General features: G+C 35.1%; 3 protein-coding genes across 4 annotated transcripts in view; all 3 read left to right on the top strand.

The window, feature by feature from the left end:
• slc3a2b (solute carrier family 3 member 2b) lies at positions 1-4518 on the top strand. Of its 2 annotated transcripts, none has more exon segments than NM_201514.2 (9): positions 1-98; positions 835-1065; positions 1179-1369; positions 1782-1955; positions 2171-2259; positions 2355-2500; positions 3233-3542; positions 3639-3680; positions 3771-4516. In NM_201514.2, coding segments are annotated over 8 exon segments (1515 nt in total). In that variant the 5' UTR covers positions 1-98; positions 835-850; the 3' UTR covers positions 4119-4516.
• Positions 4519-5606: 1088 nt separating this feature from the next.
• Positions 5607-10742, top strand: calm3b (calmodulin 3b (phosphorylase kinase, delta)). The gene is given in 6 exon segments (NM_199570.1): positions 5607-5686; positions 6469-6499; positions 7731-7874; positions 7957-8063; positions 8156-8291; positions 9146-10742. Coding segments are annotated over 6 exon segments (450 nt in total). The 5' UTR covers positions 5607-5683; the 3' UTR covers positions 9175-10742.
• Positions 10743-12013: 1271 nt separating this feature from the next.
• Positions 12014-22822, top strand: part of pcxa (pyruvate carboxylase a) — a 230229-nt gene continuing 219420 nt past the window's right edge. The window contains 1 exon segment of the mRNA NM_001328356.1: positions 12014-12319. The gene's annotated coding sequence lies outside the window, so the exon portion shown is untranslated.

The raw sequence follows: 22822 nt of genomic DNA on the forward strand, positions 1-22822 counted from the left end.
CACTCGGAATACAGAAACGATACCAATAAACAGCAGAAGGATATTTATTATTATCCACAGGTCATTTGAACAAAGATTTCTTCATCCAAACGCAGTTGGTAAGGTTGGTTTTGTCTTACATATTTTTACGTTACGTTAGTTCCTAGATTTGACATTTGCTGTCACAGGGCATACTTTTGGATTATTCACATTTAAAAGCACTAACGTTATTACATTGATAATGTTATGTGTCCTGATTTAACTCGTCATTATTCTGTTCATCGGTGTTAAATGGTGTCAAGTGAGTCAGACGCAAACAGAACTGGACCAATCCGGTTTACAAAATGTCGCGCTAACGTGTAACGTACATCAGTAAAGACTTTTTTATAAAACGCAGTTTTACACAGATATATTGTGTGATGTGTAATTAATGGGCACCAAACTGTATTAGGGGATATTTTTGTTTTATATATTACTATTTAAATAGATTCATCGAGGATAACGTTGGGTCTGCTGATCTGAGTCTGACACCCGGCATTTGGTTGCTACTGTATGTCACTAACGTATAGGCTTAACCTGGATTAACCAGTTTTTCAACCAGAGGCCATTTCCCCCCTAGTTGAAAAAAACCCCTTAGTGTGGTTGCGTTGTTTGTTGTTTAAGTAGAATTACAATACATTTTTAAAACATCTCCGCGTGAACGATTTTAGGTGATGCAACTTTCAGCGTGTCTTGCCTGTCAGCCATGACGTCAAACGTCTTTTTCCTCAACCTGCATTTCGGGTGCCGTGCCGTGCCGTGACGACAATGATGTGGTGACTGCTGCTAATTTAATCTAGTTTAATCCATTTCCAGGTCATAATCAGACAAAATGAGCAACGACACTGAAGTGGATATGAAAGATGTGGAGCTTAATGAGGTGGAGCAGGAGAAGCAGCCCATGACAGAAGGAGATGCTGGAAACAATTATGCCATTTCACCTGTAACCGAAAAGAATGGCATTGTGAAAGTGAAGATTCCAGATGAGGAGTCCAAATTCACTGGTCTATCCAAAGAAGAGCTCATGAAGGTCGCCGGAACACCAGGGTGGGTAACTCATGTGTGCTTATACCTCATTTTCTTTCAGTTACATTGAGGTGAGGATCTCGCAGTTTGCAGGAACACAGTTGTTTTAATCGCTTTGGTGTATTTTTAAATAGGTGGGTTCGAGTTCGTTGGGCACTACTGATTCTTTTCTGGCTTGGTTGGCTTGGCATGCTGGCTGGTGCTATTGCCATCATTATTCAAGCTCCTCGATGCAAGCCCCTGCCTGAGATGAACTGGTGGAACAAAGGACCGCTGTACCAGATTGGAGATGTTGGCGCCTTTACAAACTCTTCAGACATAAAAGGTAAAGACCAGTGACTCAGTAAGCCAACATCTAATCAACCAAAAAAGGTTTTGTGGAAATTAGGAGTAGTAATGGATTGCAGGGATGGTCAATTCAGGAATTAAAGATGATTCAACATGTTCAAACGCATAATTGCTCTGACCTTATGCTGCTGAATCGACAAATCTAGTTTCCTCCATCCACTTAGACACCATCCTGTTTGCTCAGCTCATAGAGTGAATCACTGTGAACTATATTTTGGTCATTTTAAAAGCAAGTGAGGCAGAACTTTTTTTAATATCTTTTAATAAATAATATCAGGGTACAAATGAGTTAGCATCAACATTAATATGGGATCTTTAAACTATATATTGCATTTAGTCTATTTTGCAAAGTGGTGTATTGATTTTTCACTCTGACTAATTCACTTTAGATTTGGCTGGAAAGGTCCAGGCTTTGGATGATTTGAAGGTGAAGGGTCTGATCATTGGCCCGATTCACGTGTCCAGTGAAGACAAGCCGAACGAACTGAATTTGATTAAGATTTCTGAAGACGACGGTGTTCTGGCACAGTTTAAAGAAGTCATTACGGCTGCACACAAGAGAGGTGAAAAATAATGTGTGTGTGTGTATTTGTGTGTTTGTGTGTGTGTGTGTGTGTGTGTGTGTGTTCTTAATAGTAATAACTGTTTCTGTATTATACATTCATAACAATATATTTATATTTCATACATTTAATATTATACAATATTAGCTTGTGAATAATTGTATTTTTTATTATGCTACTTTTAATGTTTTAATGTTTGTTTACCCTTTCTGTAGGCATCTCCGTTATTTTGGACTTGACCCCTAACTATAAAGGAAAAGATCCCTGGTTTTCCGATGCTGTCAACACTGTGCAGAAAGTTGAGGTATGACCTTTACTGGGATGATTCTCTGCCCATTATTAAACTTAATTTGTGTATCTTTTTTTCTCGAATAATAACTATGATGCTTGTCTTTACAGCCTGCTCTGATATTTTGGCTAAAACAAGGTGTAGATGGATTCCTCTTCTATGGTGTTGAGAAGGTTGCAGCTGCTGCCCCGACTTTTTGGAGTGATGTCGTAGCCCTCATTCATAACCAGACGGACGCAGAAGGAAAAACAAAAAAGTGATTATTATTAATAATAATGAATATAGACACACACTGCTTGTAGGATAAGAGACCCCTTGTGGTTGGTTGCAAATTTTACAGACCACAGGGAAATCAGCAGATTTGGAATTGTGTTTCCAGCTAACTAGCTCCATCTGGCGTTCAGTACTTCTGTCAAAGTAGTCAAGAACTGCCTTTTTGTTTTATGTAGTTCTCAGAGGTCGAGTTTTTAATTTTTTTTATACATCAGAAACACATAGTGTAAACTTAATGGGGTATTTTTGTTGCTGTTTTGACACTTCTTATCAGAAAACTTGGTGTGAAGGAAGATTTTATAATCAGAAGTAAATGCCCACTGATGTGATTGGTTAACCGTCTGCATATATAAAACTTTAAAATGCTTTCCTTTTAAGATTAGGTACTAAAGTTAGGGTTAGCCTTTAAGTCTTTCTGAAAATCCTGTCTCGAATTAAACCTTTTTGGTAAACAAAACACATAATAATAAAACAAAAGGCTAAACAGGCACTAATACAGAAGCAGGCAATGATCTTCTGGAGAGAAGAAGTTTAGCTACGCTATTATGTCATGTAATAGCACATTCCACAGCATGTTTTGCCAAACTGGTTTCAATAAAAGCTCTTTTTTAAACTAATGAGAAAGTTTAGAGTTCTGAAAACCAACTAATTAAATAATTTAGATTCCTCATTTCATAAACCTTTTAAATAACTCAATTGTTTTTTTTCCTTTCAGAGTCTTAATTGGCGTCACAGATCAGTCTTCTCCTGAAGAAATATCTGCAACGTTGAACAAAACTGGTGTGGACTTGCTCCTCTCTGGTGCTCTGAGGTCTAAATCTGTCCGGGAAGTTGCCCAAGCTGTTGAAAGCCTGTATTCCACTTACAATCAGACCCGACTGGCTTGGAACATCGGTGGACGAATTGCAGGACATCTGGCTTCAGTTGTGGGTTTCGCTAAAGTCAAACTGAGTCAGCTTATGTTGCTCACCCTGCCAGGCACACCAGTGTTTAATTATGGCGATGAGATTGGACTGGAAGATGAGGTAAGTGCACTGAAGGTTTTATCTAATCAAAATGTTCACAGATCCAGGTGTTTTCCAAGAACAGATCCTAAAATGATGTGTTCTTTTTCCATTTAGGTCAACAAATACCCAACCATGTTGTGGAAATTCAATGATGAGGTAAGAAATCTGCACATATTGCTGAATCTCCAACGTCATGTCAATCAGTGTTGTCCCCAGTAGATTTATTTATCATGTTTTGCTTTACAGGAGAAGCAGAAGGAAATGAGCACTTACCATTCATTCTTTAAGAGCGTGAGTGTTAAAAGAATGAAGGAGCGCTCTCTGCAGCATGGAGAATACTTGCCTTTGTTCATTTCAGACTTCGCCATGGCCTACGTGCGAAGCTGGGACCAGAATGAACGCTACCTTATTGCACTCAACTGGCACTCAAATGAGACTGTCAGTCTTCAGCTGAAGCATGCTGACATTCCTGAAAGCGCTACAGTAGTGTTTAGTACATCTGGTGAAACAGAAGTCAATAAAGAGCTTAATCTTGCACAGCTAGAGGTGAACCCAGGAGAAGGTATAATGCTGAAGTTTCCATACACATCTTAAAGATGCCTTGTAAACTCGTAGCTAGTGTGAGGTCATTGATTGTTACATGCAAAAGTATTTGATTTGGCTGTTCTGTTACAGTATTTATCCTGTTTTTAGTTCTACAACACTGGCTTAGAGCATCAGATTGTACTGTTACAAGTGACACATGCACAGCCTAAACTGAACATGACTACTAAACTGAACTCTGAAGCTGGTAGTTTTACATTTGTTGTTACTATAGATACATTCCGTGGAAAGAAAATACATTTTTTTTATTTAGACCTTTTTTTAATGTGTGTTTTTTAGTTTTAAACAGTGTCCTACACCAACTTTAAAATAACTGTTTCTTCTTCAATGTAATTGAAAAAAGACGCATGAAAATGAAAGCCGTGGACAATAAATTAAGTTAAGCAGTTCATCTTTGTTTGTTGTGTCATTGTATTCTTTCAGGTGGGGTTCCCTCATTTATTTTCATAAGTGTTGCCAGCATAATGAGATGTAACAGAGACGTGGTTGAATTATTAAAATCTGCCACCATAAAATGGAGCAGCTCTCATTGTCTCCAGCATAGCATGATATCAGGTGTCTCTACTAATGACTTCTTTATTTAGAGCTATTCATTATGCATATGGAGAGCTCAGTCTCACCTGGCTATTTTAATGCATTACGGATTTATGAACCCCTACAGAGATCGGCTCAAGAGTGATGAGGGAAACTGTCTCATATGTAAGTTATACGAGATCTCTGAGACTTAATCATCTGAACAAAAAAGTCTGATATGACTGATATTATGTGTACTGTTTAGATCTAAACGGAAATAGTTACATACTCAAAATCACACAGATAAATGAGCTCTTTCCTCATGTCCTCTTACCTTCTCACAAACTTTTCTGGGTCAGTTACTCATGGGGGACCACAAACCTGACCAAGCCTACATTTTCAGGTAACACACAGTGGTTGCTTACAATCTAAGTTTGTGCGTTTTTTTTACTTTTATAAATAATAATATGTCCAAAATAAAGGCATTGACTTAAAGTGCCGTAATTATTATAACAAGTGTCTCAGGCAACTGCAGCACAATATGCACAACTCAGTTTTCCGCGTCTGTTCCTTTAAGAGCTGCTCTCTTCGAGGACTCCCTGACGCATTGCAGGTGGCTGATAACCAATCAAAAGACATTTCCTAGGTCAGCTGACGAACGCCATCACACTTCTATATATAAACTCTCGGAACATACGCTCAAGCGAAAGCCGCCGTTGTTTGCTATAGCATTTAGGAAGGATAATGCTAAAAACCGATGATAACACTATATTGATTCATTAAAAGAAAATAAAACGCTTTAATTTTTTTGATTTGGAGTTCAAACATTTTATCTCCGTGGTGTAGGGATACCATAGCAACAGCTTTGTTGTCAAGGAGTGCGACGTCCCACTTTGGACCGAAGAGCCAAGGCGGAGTGATATTGAAATTTGGGCGCACAGCAGCAGAAGATAGTGCTTGACAATCGCACGGGTGGGAAGCAACGCTTGGATTTTCGTTTATTTTCTCTACGTAACGAGCAACGTAGTCCACACTAAAATACAATGGTAAGCACGGCTTCATTGCTTTATCCTAATAGCCAAAGTAAAACGTAGCTATACAAAAATGACTGGGTGTAATGGCGAGGTGATAGGTGTGAATGGACTAGCGTTAGCTTAGCTCCTCGGGAGCTAGCCGTCATTCTGTTGAAAGAGCGCGCGAGCTCCAGGGCAAACGTCACTTAAAAACGGATTACACGCAGTTTTCACACTTCACAATGCAACGTAAATATTTTGCAGCACTTCATATTGTCTCAAAATTGTGCCATGTGTTTACAGCGTGAAATGCGTTTTACTAGCACATCCTTGATTGATTCCCTGTTGCTAGCTCGCCTCATGTCGGCGTCGGCAGGCAACGGCTCGAAAAACATCGTTGATGGATGTACAACTCGGCCTCATTTACCTTAGACAGGACCATGAACATTCTTGTGCAAAATGGCTCAGCTTTTTCCCTAATATTTGTTTATAATTTGAGATCGGATGTAAACTAATTTATTCAGTTGCCCTCTAACTATCGTATAAGCCATATTCAAATGCATTTAAAACAGCGCGTATGCTATTTTAGTCAAATGCAGCAGTGTAGTCTGCCGTGACAGCGGCGTTTTGCTAATTCACAGAGCCATGAGTTGGGCGTTGTAGTGACGAATGACATCATCAAACTTGTAAAACGCGCTATCAGGTGTTGGACACGTTCAGTTCACGCAATATAGGAAGTAGAGCTTCAGGATGACTTGAAACAATCTTTATTATAATCTATAATTAATTATTGCCTTTTGTGTTCTTCCTTGTAGGCTGATCAGCTAACAGAGGAGCAGATTGCTGGTAAGGAGAATAATTGAATGGTTCATAGAAAGAACAATATCAAAGAATTTACTCCCCATCACAGGTGTATTTACTTTTCTTATTTTAGACAAACGAAGTTATATTAATGTCATACGTTCACTGGTGGGTTCTATTGACAGCAAATAGAAAAAATATTCTGTTTGACTTGATCAAATATTGATTCACTCTACATTCAAAGCTTTACATTTTAGTGTTTATCTTGGGAAGACCATTTTTAATAAGACCTTGCCATAGCATATAAATAGTACTTTAAACCTTTTACTGAACTCCACCCTCATCACAAACTGCCAAGTTTTACATTTCAAAATTGTTTTACAATTTAATGAAACTTAGATAGGTGTTTGGCCTTAATTTAATAGCAATTTTACATTTCAAACATTTTGTAAAACACTTATTTTACTTAATTTTTAGTACAGTATTTTTATCGTACAATTGCATTTGTGACTTATTCTTTCTTTTTTTAAAATTACGTTTTTCTATTTGGGTCTATGTTGCATGGTGTAGCGCATTTTCACATCTATGTTCATAATTAGTGGTAACAGTTAACAGGTTAAGTAATACTCGGAGTAAGTTTGATGGCAGCAAACAGTGCCTGAGATCTTGAATCTCCAAAAATGCATACGCAATCATAAAAGTAATCCATGAGACAAATATCCATATTTAGGTCTTTTATCTCTGGCATCCAGCAACTTCGATACATGCTTCCAACACATATTGGAAAATCCATTTTAAGACTGATATTTGTGTAAATCTACAGTTTATAACTGATTTTCACATCTTCCTTCAAAGAAAGCCATCAGTTCACATTTTCTGCCACTGAAACTTAGGACCCATAATCAAATATATAGCAGTTATGTCAAACCTGTGCTAATAGTTTTGGATATGAATGTTTTTCTTACAAATGTCCATCACTTTGCTTTAGTAGCTATTCGTTAGCCCACTAGAGATATGTGGAAAAACTTTTATGATGGAAAAACTCTAAATCTTCAAAAACTCAGTGCCCTATTACAAAGTTAGGAAGAGACTGCAAATCATTTAATATAACTGACTGTTTACCTGAAAGAAAAAAAGACATATACACCTAGGACGTCTCTAGTATGAGTGAACTGTAAGATTATTTATTAAACTTTTCCTTTAGATTAGAAATATGACATGCAGATAATTGTGGTATAAAATTAACCATTTACATATGCATCTATTTACTTTCTAGAATTCAAGGAGGCCTTTTCCTTATTTGATAAAGACGGTGATGGCACCATCACAACTAAAGAATTAGGGACTGTCATGCGGTCTTTGGGCCAGAATCCGACAGAAGCAGAGCTTCAGGATATGATCAACGAAGTTGATGCTGATGGTGAGGAAGCTCTTCCATATATAATGCCATAATCATGTTGTGGAGTGTTTCTAAATCTGTCATCTTTCTACTTCTTCCTCAGGCAATGGAACAATTGATTTCCCAGAGTTCCTTACTATGATGGCCAGGAAGATGAAGGACACAGATAGTGAGGAAGAGATCAGAGAAGCATTCAGAGTTTTTGATAAGGTAGAGAAAATGTTGTTGCCTTTAAATGCCTGTTATTGTAGGAACTTGCTTTTGAATGAACTTTATCTGATTCAGTGACTGTTGTTATACAGGATGGAAACGGTTATATCAGTGCTGCAGAGTTGCGTCATGTCATGACAAATCTGGGGGAGAAGCTTACAGATGAGGAAGTGGATGAGATGATCCGGGAGGCAGATATTGATGGTGACGGCCAGGTTAACTATGAAGGTATTTTCACGTTAATGTTGTTAATGTGCAAACACACAAAATCTTATTAAATGGCAAGCTTGTGGTTTTATAATTGGTGTTTGGAAAAAAGCATATAACTAATTTAATTTAAATAACACAAGATGGAAAAAGAGATGGTTAAAATGGAAAAAAATAATAAAAATGGTAAAGTGTAACATGATTTAAATACTAATTTTCAAAAGCTTAAGCTTAATTAGAATAAAATATAAAGTTACAAATCACATAAAATTAATATTATATTTATGCCTCTCTTGGACACACACCTATTTAGAAGAAGTAAATACATGAGGAAATTAATAAATACATTACTATATAAAGAACCATGTAGTGCAACTTTATTTTTTCTTCCATATATTTATAAGATTTGTAATACATTTTTACAGTATAAATTCCCTCTTTATATTGATGAGGAACTCTTGGAAAGCATAAAGTATGAAAATTTATTTCTCAAGTTATTTTTAACAGATTAAATTGGCAGTAATTAAATTAAACCTATATATATATATATATATATATATATATATATATATATATATATATATATATATATATATATATATATATATATATATATATAAAAATAAAGAACTTTTGCAATCTAAATTCAGTTTAAAACCTTTTCATTTCAGTAAATGAAGTAGAAAGTGTAGCTAATATATTGTTAGGACCGTTTATAATATAAGTAGGTCTGTATAGTATTAAGATATAAAACCTCTAGTCTAAAACAATATAAAGGTCATATTGTTAAAAAAATAATAATAGAAAAGCTTGTGGAAGTGGTTTATATAGATTTGCATGTTTACTTCTCTTTATTTTCTCTTTTGTCTCCACAGAGTTTGTCCAGATGATGACAGCAAAGTAAAACTGGAAACCAAAAGGAGCACAACAGACCAAACAGTGGGCAGCACTCTCACTGTCAACCTTCAACAAGCATTCACAACCCAGTCTTTTACTCCTCTCCATTTAGTTTTGCTCTCTTCAATCCTTCCCTTAGTTTGATCAGTCCTCTGCTCTGCTTGTTTTCGAACACAATCTCCTGTCATCTTCATCCTCCGCATTATCTGGTTTTCTTTGGAAGAAAAAATATTTACATGCACAACCAAGTTTAAATCTTGCATATATGATGGTGATGACAACAACAGTGTAACACATGTATCTATATTTTAAAGATTGTGACATACTATATGGACAAGAGCAATGCATGCTTTATTTATGTTTGGCATGTTTCTGTGTGTGCGCGTGTGTGTGTTTTTTTTTTCTTCCCAGCTTGCCTCTTTTTCTAACTTGCTAGTTCTCCTTTAACTGCATGTTTCTCATGCAACCTCTGCTCAGTGGTCTTAGAACTGTATGGTGAATAACCATTCATGGATAATCAGGGGCTTTATATAACAAAATGGCTCAAACTTCCATGTCATAGTGTGATTGTTTTTGTAAGTGTAAATCTGTGTGTCTGAGCGAGTGCTTGCAGTTGGATTTAAAGTGGAGCCACGCAGTTCAGTTTACGTTTTGGTATAGGGCTTGTTCATTAGGGACTGCATAACTAATATTTAAAAATGAAGGAATTAAATTATACAAACCTGCATTTAATAATCCAAAAATGGTTAATTGGGGACCAGTTATTTCAGTTAACAATTGCTTCTTTTGCCCCTATTTGTATTCTTTGAGATAAGTGGTGGAAAGTCTTTGACCTCCTTTCCATTCTTACTAATTTTTCTACCCCAAAGCAAATGCCACCAATTTGTTCTAGACTGGTGTCGAGAGGTTTAACGTTTGGTTTGAGCTCTATTGGTGTGGAGTTTGTACTGAAGATGTAGAATAGTTTTCACTTTACTATACAGTCTTACATTTTTGATGCTGCACTTGGTGTCCTAGTCAGTGGACCATTTCTTTCTGAGGAAAACTATTACATTTAAAGCTGTGTGCTGATTCTTCCTGCAGGCTGGTCGATATATTTGTATTCATCAAAAGCACCTGCGTCGTATGATCTTTTCAGAATAATTTATCATGGAAACAGCGGCATGTTCTCCTCTTCCATTGGTCTTGTAGTCGTGCTCCATGCACAGTGGCTCCAGATAGACTGTCTGCCATGAAACCTGCAAATGCAGGCGCTTTGAATGAAATCCAATTTCTTTTCTTCTTTTTTTGTAACTGTATAAACCAAGGTTAAACAAACAGCGCTTGATGGTAGAATCACATACATTATGGTGGTAGTATTGCATCTTCTGCCCCAGTTTTAATTTATTCTGCTGTTGTTGTTTTTTATTACCTTTATATGTTCTTTTTTTCTGAGAAGTTTACTGTCTGGTTCTTTTTTTTCCTCTCTCTTCCTCTGCCCATACGGTAATATAGTTAAAAAATGAAATGTTATGCATTCCATTGCAGAACTCTGGTTTTCTTGCTAAATAAACGTCTTGGACCTCTGTTTCTAAATTACCTCTTTTTGTTCATAACACTGTTGCCTATATAACTGTAAACCTGCATGGGCTTATTAAACAATAGTGTAAGAGAGACAGAAAAGTGCTTTTAATGCAAATCTATTGTGTTTATTGTCATTTGTTTACACAAATCTACATTCAGTTTTTTGAATTTCTGAATGGCATGAAAAGAAAGGATTCACCACTTGGATTATTTGCAATTCTTTTAAATGAACTTCACACACTTCATTGCAATTCAGTACGACCATGTTGGAAACTAATCAGAAATCAGTTTATTCTTGTACAAACATTTGGTACTGTGCTCATTTTTTTGGGAAACTCATACAAGACATTTAATTAGGATTTTTAAAATTTTAGAGAACAGTTTTGAGTACATATTGTGGGAAAAAGAATTAAATATAAAAGTATTACATTTCTATGAACTTACAATTATTTAATTTTAACTTAACTTTGAAAAGAGACCAAAAATAATTGCTTAAAAGCATTCAATTAAGCTCAAAAAGTACTTAACGTCATAATATAAATTTTGCTCTATATGATTAGATAGGTAACACTTTACAATAAGGTTCCTTAGTTAATGCATTTACTAACATGAACTAATCATGAACAACACATGTACAGCATTTATTAATCATAATTAAACATTTACTAATGCATTATTAACATCCAAGTCCGTGCTTGTTAACATTAGTTAACGCACCATGAGTTAACATGAACTAACAATGAACTACTGTATTTTCATTAACTAACGTTAACTAACATGAATAAATACAGTAGTAGATGTATTGTTCATTGTTTGTTCACCTTAGTAAATGCATTAATTAACATTAACTAATGAACCTTATTGTAAAGTGTGACCATTAGATAAAACGAAATAAAATGTGTTATTTTAAGTAAAATGTAGATAAAATGTATTTTTGCCACATGAACCACATTAAAAGGTTAATGTTACACGTTGCAAACCAAAAACAAATTTAAAAGAAAATTAAATTTGAGAGGTGTAAACTTAAAAACGTGTGCTGTTATTTATATCATGCATTTGTAGTGTTTTCCTCGTCTAGAAACTACAACTCCCAAGTTTCCTCAAACGTCCAATAGCAGTACCTATACAAAGCTCTTGATGACTGACGTGACGCAGAGCGAATAAGGCACTGCCTATTTCATCCCCAACCAATCATATAAATGACAAGTGAGTGGTGGGCGGGAAAGGCAGATTCGCAAAACACACCAATAGTTTGGCAGCATACAGATGGGTGGATTATTGATTCTAGAAAACATTTGCAACGGGCCAAATACTAAATAGTGTGATGAAGTGATTTAGGCAGAACAAGCCAACTCAGACGACCTGAACGCGACATTGGTAATAATTTAGGAAATCTGCACCATTCGGCTGCGACAGACATACTGACAGGAGATGTAAATGAGCGAATTCGGGCCAGGCGCATAGTTACTTCACTAAGCATCCACGCTAGTTGCGTACACTCGATATTCACCGACTTTACGCACAGGGGTTTGTACGTCTTCACGCTCCTTCTGGAGGAACTTGAGCTGCTGTGAGACAAGAAAAAGAAGGTAAGGCTGCATTCGCACATGATATGTGTTCATAATATTAAATGACAGTCGTTTTTTTTGTCTTAAACCACGTTATATCTCATGCACGGTGTGGATATGATGCTTATGAACACAAGCTGCAGGATGTAACTCGCTCACAACTACGTTGCTTTTTCCCCAATGAACAAACAGTCGTGGCTTCTGCAGTAAACATTTATGAAACGGGTTAGATTAGTTTGTTTTTGAAGACGTGCAGCATGCGACCAAAGTGCGCTGGACTCTCGTGCTTTCCTCTGTTTGCCAAGCCATGTGCCAAATGAATGAAGCAAACTGGACAAGCTGATCGGCTTGCCTCACATGATTGCCCTATAAACTATTTACTGCTACATAACTAAACAAACTCTTCGTGGCTTCACGCACGTTTGAAGAGTGCAGAATAGTTGACACTAACCACAGGAAAGAGCTCTTCATTGCGCAGCAAGTTGAGGTTCTCTTTCGGGTTGGCAGCTGTCCTCCGCAATTCAGCATTCATCTGTTCAGTCCGAGCATGACAGTAGAGTCTGAAGTGTCTGTGATCTCCAAAATCTTTCTTTAAATAGAACCGTTCACTTTTACTTTAAGACATTATGTGTTCTGCTTAATCAGGAAGTTGTCTAGTCACAGTTCAATAATGAACCCAGTGTTTTTGCTTGTATAGTATACAAAACTTTTTAATTCGAATAGTGCTTTTTTTATATGGGTTGACATGTGTCAGGAAAGTTGGTATGTCACTAAATAGAATTTTGTTTTCTTTTTGGTTCTTATCGGTTAAACTTTTATTTTAGCATTTTAATAAATATTATAGAAACGTGTATATTTTGAGTTTAGAGTTGACCCCCATCTCTAATCAAACACTTGCACAAATATAACCTATAGCCAGTGGTGGAAAGAGTACTGAAAAATCATACTCGTGTAAAAGTACCATTACTTGCCCAAAAATTATAGTTCCATAATGTAAAATATCTATTATAAATATTACTCAAAGTCTGAGTAAAAAGTACTCCTTAGTAGTGAGTATTACGCTGTTAAAGGCTCATCTCCTTAAACTTTTAATGCTTTCAAACAGTTTGCTGCATTTATATATTGCCTATGTCTTGAGGTTGTTCAATATTGATGTGATTTATTTTCTATGTGCTAAAGTATCCACTCTGTCAATCACCATAGACAAGAAATAAATATAGTGACTGCAGGTTGAAGTAGTGGAGTAAAAGGACAGATACAGCTTAATGTACTTGAAGGAAAATAAAAGTACACATTTTGAATAAACTACAATTCCTGAAAAAAAAAACTACTCGATTACAGTAAACAAAGCCTTTGATTTTTAAACAAAGCAGGTCCCTCATATAGCTACTAAAAGACAGAAAATATTACTTTACTAAATGTATTTGAAACAAATCATATAAACATTTTTATATTAGTCAGTAATGTTGCTGAAATAAAAAAAAAAGAATAAATGTTAATAGTTAATACATATACTTAATGATGGGCTTAAACTCTGCAGATTTCTGTGTGTGCAGATTCCATGTGGGCCTACCTATATCATCTGCATTTAAATTAATATTTACCTATATCTTCTGTTTTTAAAAATGACAGTTATTCTTTGTCAATGGAAAAAGGCATCAAAGCCACTTTTTAAATCCTGGCTTTCAGAATTTTCTGGAACTTTAAATTTAAAGAGACTTGGACAAAACCTTTCTGATAACATTGCTGGCATCGAAGCCTTTTTTTTTAGTTCTGTCAAATGCCAAGAATAACAGTTTAAAGGTATAACCCTGTCATTGTCTGCAAGATCACCATATTGCCTGTGCCCACTGGCTTAGAAATATATTCTCCTAAAACTGGAGAAACTGATGTAATGTTTTTTTTATATATAAATCTTTTTTTCTCCTCCTTTTTTGTTCTTTTGCCTGTTCATTTCTGTCTTTATAATAGTTGTTGCTTTTTGTTTTGATTTGTGTTGCTTTAAGATGTGTGTGTGTGTGTGTATATATATATATATATATATATATATATATATATATATATATATATATATATATATATATATATATATATATATATATATATATATATATATATATATATATATATATATATTAGTGAATTAATTCATTAATTAATTCATTCATTAATCAATCAACCATTAATTAATTAATTAATCCATCCATCCAATCATTCATTTTTCTTGTTTTTTATCTTAACATCAACATCAAAACATGTCAATTCATCAGACTATTGTTGTGTGCATTGCTCTAAAATTAAACTTAAATATATAAGATGGAGTTCTCAGTAGTAACTGTACCCGGATTACATAATCAGGTGGCAAAAATGCAGACTATATTACGTTTTAATATACTCATAATATTTTTTTTAATCAATTTGATTAGATTTGAATTGATAAATGATCTGATTTCAATTCCAGTGCAGTTAAAAACAAGTAATCTAGAAAGTTTCTGATTATATTTTTCATTTTGGAGTTTGTAATCGGTAACAGACTCTGCTGTGGAAAGTTGTAAACCTGAAGCAGTAAAAAAATCTCTAAAATGTTTAACTGCCTCTTTTCAGGATCAACTGTAACTAATCCACATAAAATGACTTTGAAAGTTAAGAAAAATGATAAGCAATACGCATCACTGGATATTACTGTCAGTTCTTAAACAGTTTTTAAACCGTTTTTAAACAGTTGTCAAACATTTCTTCGTTTTCTTCCGGATTATGACTAAGCTTGATAGGGAAGGTATTTTTGTCAGACTTGTCAGGTATGATTCCTCCTCTGCATTGTCTAAACACGCCTAATAAAGAAGACACTTTTTTTAAAGTCTTACCTTGGATTTATTATCTGTTCATTCAAGACATAACATGCAACGCCACTCAAGCCCAAACATCTGTTTTTTTTTAAATTTGTTTTGGAGTTCATTTATTGATGCGTCAACCAACACGGTCTTGGTGGTTGAAGGAAAAGGAAACCGACTGCAATTCATTAGAAACCTATTATCCTATTAACGCAGAGTTTCATCATTTACAAGAACAGCTTGCATGGACTGCATTGCTGGAAGTTGAAGGAGGAAGTTGGCTGAAGATTTCTGTCTTTTCAGAAATGTGATAAATATTATCTCTCCTATCAAAGGTTGTTGGAGGGTTGCCAAGTACAGTATGCGAATACCAGTTTTTATTTGGGTAGTTTAGCAGAGTGACTTAATATTAGGGCTGAACAATATATGATTTGAACATCGATATCGCAATGTGTGTATCTGCGATAGTCACATCCCAGGATTAGATTATTTATTAAAAGAGAAAGATATAAATAAATGTTGTTTTATTTACGATTATTTATACAATGGTGACCATGTTATTTTACATTTGATTGTACAATTTATCAAGTACAATTTCTGTACTTGAATACTGATGCCCCATAAACCCATAAAGCACGGTTTATTTATTTTTGCTCGTAATTCATGTAGATGCACTGCATGGTAAAACACTTGATTATAACAGTCTGTCTGAATTAATAAAATGTTTCCAAATTCAAAACAAATCATCATATTCAAATCAGCTGCTGAATTATATGCATATTGCAATATATATTGCTGTAAAATAAAATATTTTAATGTCAGATTTTTTCCAATATTGTGCAGCCCTTCTTGAAATTCGTTTTAAAATACAAAAAAAAATGTCTGCATTTGTTCTGTATTCCGATATCTGTCAGATGCTTCGATTAAAATATGAGATTTTTACATAATTTGTCGCGTGGCAGACCCATTTAAAAGTAACTTGTTCATTTAAAAGGTGATTTTAATATTTGTTACTAATTAATAAAAACAACAAAGTAACAAACAGTTGATCGAATTTATGCAAACTTCTTTGCAAATATCAAATGTATAATCAGTACGTTTTCATGGGTGCTGTATTAGTTGATATAAAATACTGATTTGCTTTTGGCCATAATGTCATATGCAGAGATTCACCTTTGACTTAGTTTTCTGTTACCTATTTTACAGCATTACACAATGCTGAATATGTTTTATGAAGAGCAGCAGGTGTCTGATTTGACCCTTATGGACTTCTTTAGAAACCTGATGACTCTTAAATTATGGGATAGATCTTAGTCATCATCACTAGCCACATGGCAGCACTTAAAGCAGTCTGTTCACGCAGCTGTATGATTATATCCCAATTGGCACTGTTGTAATTATTTTACTTGTGTATTCATACATGTACAGTGCCTTAATTATGTACCATAGTACACCAAAAAATGTTATATGGGGTAAAATAAGGTAGAAACATTCTCTTACTGTTAGCGATTAGTGTCAGTTTCTACTAGCAACATGTTAATTTGTTAACATGCTATCAACATGCTAATTCATATCAGCAACATTAATATATTAATTTAACACACTGGTGGCACTGGGGCTCAGTGGTTAGCACTGTCGCCTCACAGCAAGAAGGTCACCGCTTCAAGTCCCGACTGAGTCAGTTGGTGTTTCTGTGTTTAGTTTGCATGTTTTCCCCTTGTTAGCGTGGGTTTCCTTCGGGTTCTCTGGTTTCCCTCACAGTCCAAAGACATGCGCTATACAGCTAATTTTGTTTATTAAATTCATCTAGTTTATATGTGTGAATGAGTGTGTATGCATGTTTCTCTGTACTGGGTTGCAGCCGGAAGGGCATCTGCTGTGTAAAACATATGTTCATTCTCCTGTGGCGACCACTAATGAATTAAAGGGACTAAGCCGAATGATTGAATGAATTAATGAATGAATGAATGAATGAATTTAACACGCATTAACTAAATAAGAGGCAAGAAAGTTGTAAACATAATGCTAAAACATTTTAGGAAATTGAGTTGATGCTAGTAACATTCAATCACTGCAGTATGTTATTCACGTTTGAAAGGTGTTTGCTAATATATATTAGCAACATGTAAACTTGTTGTCCATATAGTAAAGCATGTAAGAAGCGCAATATTTTTCCATGCTATCAGTATGTTAAACATAAATGGTCATAGTAACTGGATCAGGGTAGTTCAGTTTTTAGTGTTTAAGTTCGGGTAAGTTCAGTTTAGCTCAGTTCAGTGTGGTTTAAAGTCATTACTGAGAGCCCAAACACTGAAGAGCAAATTCATCGATGCGTATCTCTACCGATCCTGAACCATGCAAGCCAGACGCGACAGCGGAGAGGGAAAAAAGACTTCACTGATAGGAGAGTGAAGAAAAAAAAACTTTTTTGAAGAAAAAAACCTGACTCAGTTGGGCATGACCATTTTAATTTCTCCGCTGGCCAAAATTCTTGTGCAGAGCTGCAGTCTCAGCGGTGGAGACTGGAAGCTGGCCTCAGCGAAGAATCGTTTGTCCATGGAGTGTCACTGGAATCAGTCTCATACTCTCCACTCCCCCATGACCACCAGCGCAGCAGCAGCACAGGATACGGCCTGGTCCCGGATTATGGAAACCTTGGGATCATCTCGTCGCTGGTCTTGGATCCAATCAGTGACTCCGCATAATCTGAGGACCTCGGAATGAGTATCCCCAGATGGAAATGGACAAAAAAAAAAAGAATAATTGGCATAGCTGCTGTTCATAGTGTATAGGCAAGATGCAGAAACTTGTATGGAAACCTGCTAAGTGATGCATTGAGTGTATACTTTACTAAACAGATAGGTCTTTAATCTAGTTTTGAACTGAGAGAATGTGTCTAAGCCTCGGATGTTATCAGGTAGGCTATTCCAGAGTGTAGGAGCCATAAAGGGGAAGCCTCTACCTCCTTTACTCGAAGATTTTTTTACACAACATGACTGTTGTTGAAGGTAATATGTTAGCATACCTGTTTGTGCTGCTTCGTCTTGCTTGAAACATATTAGCTTCAAACCATCTCACAATAGTAGCATTCTACCATGTACATTTTTTTTTGTAAACATGTTAGCAAACATGCTAATTTACGTTAGCATGCCATATAATGTTGCAAACATGCTAATTCACGTTAGCAGCTTGCCAAATTTTAGAAACATGTTACCTTGTTAATTCATGTTAGCAACATGAACCTCAACAACCTGCTAATTGAACATATATGCTAGCATGTAGTTGGATTTAACAAAATGCTTATTTAAAATTTATGCTAAAAACATACTAAAACACATATTGACCTATATAAAATGATAAACATGCTAATTTAGGCCAGCTAAATTTTAAACTTAATTTGACTTTGGCTTCTTTGAGTTAAACATTTTAACTTAAGCTTTTGTAAAAATATTTAACCTTTCAGACCTGGTTTTTCATGCCAACATCAAATTTTTGTCCTGAGGCTTGTATGCATATTTACCAGCCTTTGAAAAGATTCATTGTTGTGCATTTTAGATCATTTGTGATTGGCCAATGACCTCCTTTGTGTCCCTTTTTAATCCATATGAAATGAATGAACAAGACCGTATTCACCACTTGTAACTATTGTAAAGACACATAAATGGCTTTGTGTTCTCATGGCTGTGAATGAGTTTGTAAGTGGATCTGTGTTTTCCTTTGACTTTCTTTTTTTTTAAATGGACCAGGCTGTGCCAGAATACTCCTGTATAAAGGTTTCATGAGAATGGTTCTGTAAATCTCTCAAGGCCACCTGCTCCCACCTAGTCAGAAAGACACTTTGCATCATTTTCATGATAATCATTTTGCTTACCAAATCACACCAGCTCACTGCTTTATGTGCCTCATTGCACAAGAAGAATATAACCCAAATCCACTGCTCCATCGTCATACAGTCCTAAAGCTTGACATAAATGTGCCGCTATTGTTTACATCAGCTTCAGATTGTAGCGTCTCTGTGGAGCTCATGTATCAGTGTCATGTTCTCTCTTTCTCAGCTTGGGCACAGGCACTGCATTGTTGTGATTTTGGCAGAGGGATGTCTCTTATTCAGGAGTAGACAAGTATAAGGAATGGTTAGACCACTCGGTAACTAACCACAGAAGATTTTAAGTGAAACAAGATGCCTTAAATATGCTCCCGTTGGAAGTAATTCTTCGCTTTTTGTCAAGGGATTTAGAGTTTTGCAGATCTGATGTGATTCAATACATCTTTATTTCTTTAGTTTTTCTTTTGCCCTTTCATCTGTGTGGCCTTGTGCTGTGCAAATATCTTTCCTTTGCAATAGGCAGACCTTTGAGCACATTTTTGCTATATGACCTTTTGTAAAAAGTTATCAACCGGTTTTTTTTTTTGTTTTGTTAGGAAATAGGCAAATATGAACCAGGTGCCTATGTTGAACAAAATTTGGTTCAGTACACTTTTGACGCAATTGTAGATATTGACATTGACATTGACATTGACGTCATTTCAACCATCACACAATTTAAAATTAGTTTTAACAATTTAAGTTTACTAATCACAAACTTTGTTTACATGAAAAAGAATGAATAGGGTAATTTTAAAATTCAAACTCTCTATTTTAATAATGCTTTTAATTGATTCCTTGGAGAACTTTTTCTTTTTTTTTTCTTTTGACTTTTTAATTCATTTCTTTGTAATTTTGTATTGGTGGTATATACTCTTTCAGAAATAAAGGTACAAGAGCTGTCACTAGGCCAGTACCTCTTTAAAAGATACATATTTGTACCTAAAGAGTCCACAGTAGTACCTCAAGGTACATATTACCCAAATGCACCTAAAATGAACCCTTGAGGTATGTGGAACTTTCAGCTACAAATATGTAGTTTTTGAAAAGGCACTGTCCCAGTGACAGCTCTCGTACCTTTATTTCTGAGAGTGTGCTGGACTTCTCCAGTCATTTAGTTCTGTTTTTTCCCGTATTGACTCTAAAATATAAAAAAAATAATGTGAAAGATTTAATTGTTTAACTCTTATGCTGTTAGATTTAACTCTTATGTGCTGTTAGAAATGTTTTCATCTACTCTAGAGGTGATTGTTGAGTCTTAATTTGGCCATAATGTGTTTCAGCTAGCAGAATGATTTTTCCAGACATCTTATTGTGACTCATACTTTGAGAAGATGGTTTGAGATTTTTAAAGAACTCAACAATACACTCTGGACAAATTTACTACCCTTTTGTTATGTTCTTCAGGATAAAAAAATCTACCAAAATAAATAGAAATTGCATCAGATAAATATTTTTTTCAAAATATTTTTGCATAAATCTGTTAACCAACCTCAGTCTGGATCAAAACTGCTAAACCGCTTGGTAAATCAGAGGATTTTATGTCTTTATTGCTTAGTTCACAAATGATGTCACTGATTTGGTGAAAAGAAGACACAAAAATTACTTTTCAATTTGTGGACTGGATTTGTTTTTTTTTTTTACCTTTTATCAGAGTCAGAGAGATTGCCTTGAATGCACCGTTTTTGATTGATTTACATTTTTTTCAATTTGCTGTTGGTGGCTGTTTTTGCCCCATTGACTTCCATTACAACCAATTTTTTTTTTTTTATTGCAAAACCATGACACCATATAATCATGTATTTTTGATTGTTGGTGGTTTTCTCTGTGGGGAAGAGGTAAAATTAATCAAATACCTTGATGTGTTTAAAAAAAATCTAAATATGCATAACAGAACTACATTGAGTAAACAAAACAAATGCTGTATATTTATGCACCATCGAATGTGGTTACAATGGAAGTCAATGGGGCAAAAACAGCCACCAACAGTAAATTAGGGGAAAAAAAAGAAAATCTAATAATGCATCAAAGCCAACGTTGTTATTAATCTCTCATGTCCAAGACTGAAAAGATACAAAAAAAAAAATCCAGTCCACAATTACTTTTTTTTAAAATATAAAAAATACATAATTTTATGTTTTATTTTCCCCAAATCAGTGACCTAATTTGTGAACTTGCCAATTAAAGAGTTAAAATCCTCTAATTTTCTAAACCATTCCAAAGTTCTGATCAGGACTGAGGTTGATTAACAGATTTATGTAAAAAAATATTTATCTGATGCATTTTTACATCAGTTTAGTTTAGTGGATGGTTTCATAGGTAGTTAATTTGAACCGTGCACAAGGGTTAAAATATTTTAAAAATGTCTCTTAATAGATCAGTTTTATTGCACTTTAACAAATCTAAAAAGGAATTGTCTTTTATATTGTACATTGACTATGTTGTGATGCCTAAAGGATGTGGTAGCATCTATAGTTTTAGCTTTTTAGACCAAATAACACTCATGTCGCACCATATCTGTTTACTGCGGAACACTAATTGAACACTATTTGAGTGTTTAAGACCCTGAAATAGTCACAGCAAAGTTTTTGTTTCATTTTTTTAGGGCTACAGACATTGACAATAAATTAGCTGTGTTTTAAGAAAAATGTAAATATGTGAAGTTTGTTTTTCTCATCCTAATCCTGCCTTAATCCATGCCATTTCTGTGAAACTGGATGCAAACTAGTAGAAATGATATAGTAAGATCAGTGTAATTGTTGCTGTCTGCAGTGTTTATGATCACTGATGGAAGGAACCTACCAAACTATTTTGTGTTATGTAAACATGGAGGTTTTGGCTAAAACAAGACTAAACCTGGTCTGTCAATATAAATCTATAAGAATAACATCTAAGAATAGCTCCAAACTAGACTAGTCATCAGATACACGGATTAGTCAGACTCTGCAGTCATTCATTCATGTGTAAATGATGACTAGTGTAGTTTTGGGCTATTCTTAGATTGTCCAAATTTAGTCTTGTTTTACCCAAGTCATATGTTTATACAAATTTTTGAACACTGATACACTTGTTTTAAAAACAGATGTGTTACTACACGTTTCTGACACTTGCTGTAAGCAGTAAACCAGTCATGACAGGCTGGCCCATCTGACCAATTAGAAAAGCATAAACTCTTGGGGAAAGAGGAATTTAAAAGGGACACTTAGACCCTGTTTACACCATTACGTTTTAGTTTAAAAATGCAAAAGTTTTGCTACAGTTACGGCCTCCATCCACTCTACCTTGGAGTTTTCAAGCCCAGAAAACAAAGAGTTTTGAAAACGCTGAAGAGGTTGTTTTAGTGTTAAAATGCTGCTGCTCTGTGTCTTTGGATAGGGAAAAACGGAGACATCTGAAAATGGAGGCGTGGCTGCAGACATTTGCCTGATTGGGGCTTTTTCTTAGTATCAAGTACAAAAAGTTCAGTCTTGTTTCCTTTCCTTTTAAGTTCAAACAAACTCCCAAGGACATGTCGGGTAAATCTTCAAAGGAAACTGTACTTTAATGTCATTCCCGTCAACCTAGTTGAGTTGTTTCACTTTCTTAACAATAAAATGAAAACATTACAAGGAGCTGCCTGTTTTCATTTTGATATTAAGAGCTTAACAGAATCGTGTAGCTACATATTTTTATGATATTTTTGCCATCTTCACTGTATGCAGATTTAAAACAAAAAATTGCCGCCTCTTTTCATCGAAAAATATAAAACATTCCCTGTCTCTTATCAGTTTGAATAATCAATAATAGAAATCAATACTAATAATAATTTTATACAATATAGGAAAAGGC

Source organism: Danio rerio, chromosome 21, assembly GCF_049306965.1.
Source record: "Danio rerio strain Tuebingen ecotype United States chromosome 21, GRCz12tu, whole genome shotgun sequence".
Taxonomy (NCBI): domain Eukaryota; kingdom Metazoa; phylum Chordata; class Actinopteri; order Cypriniformes; family Danionidae; genus Danio; species Danio rerio.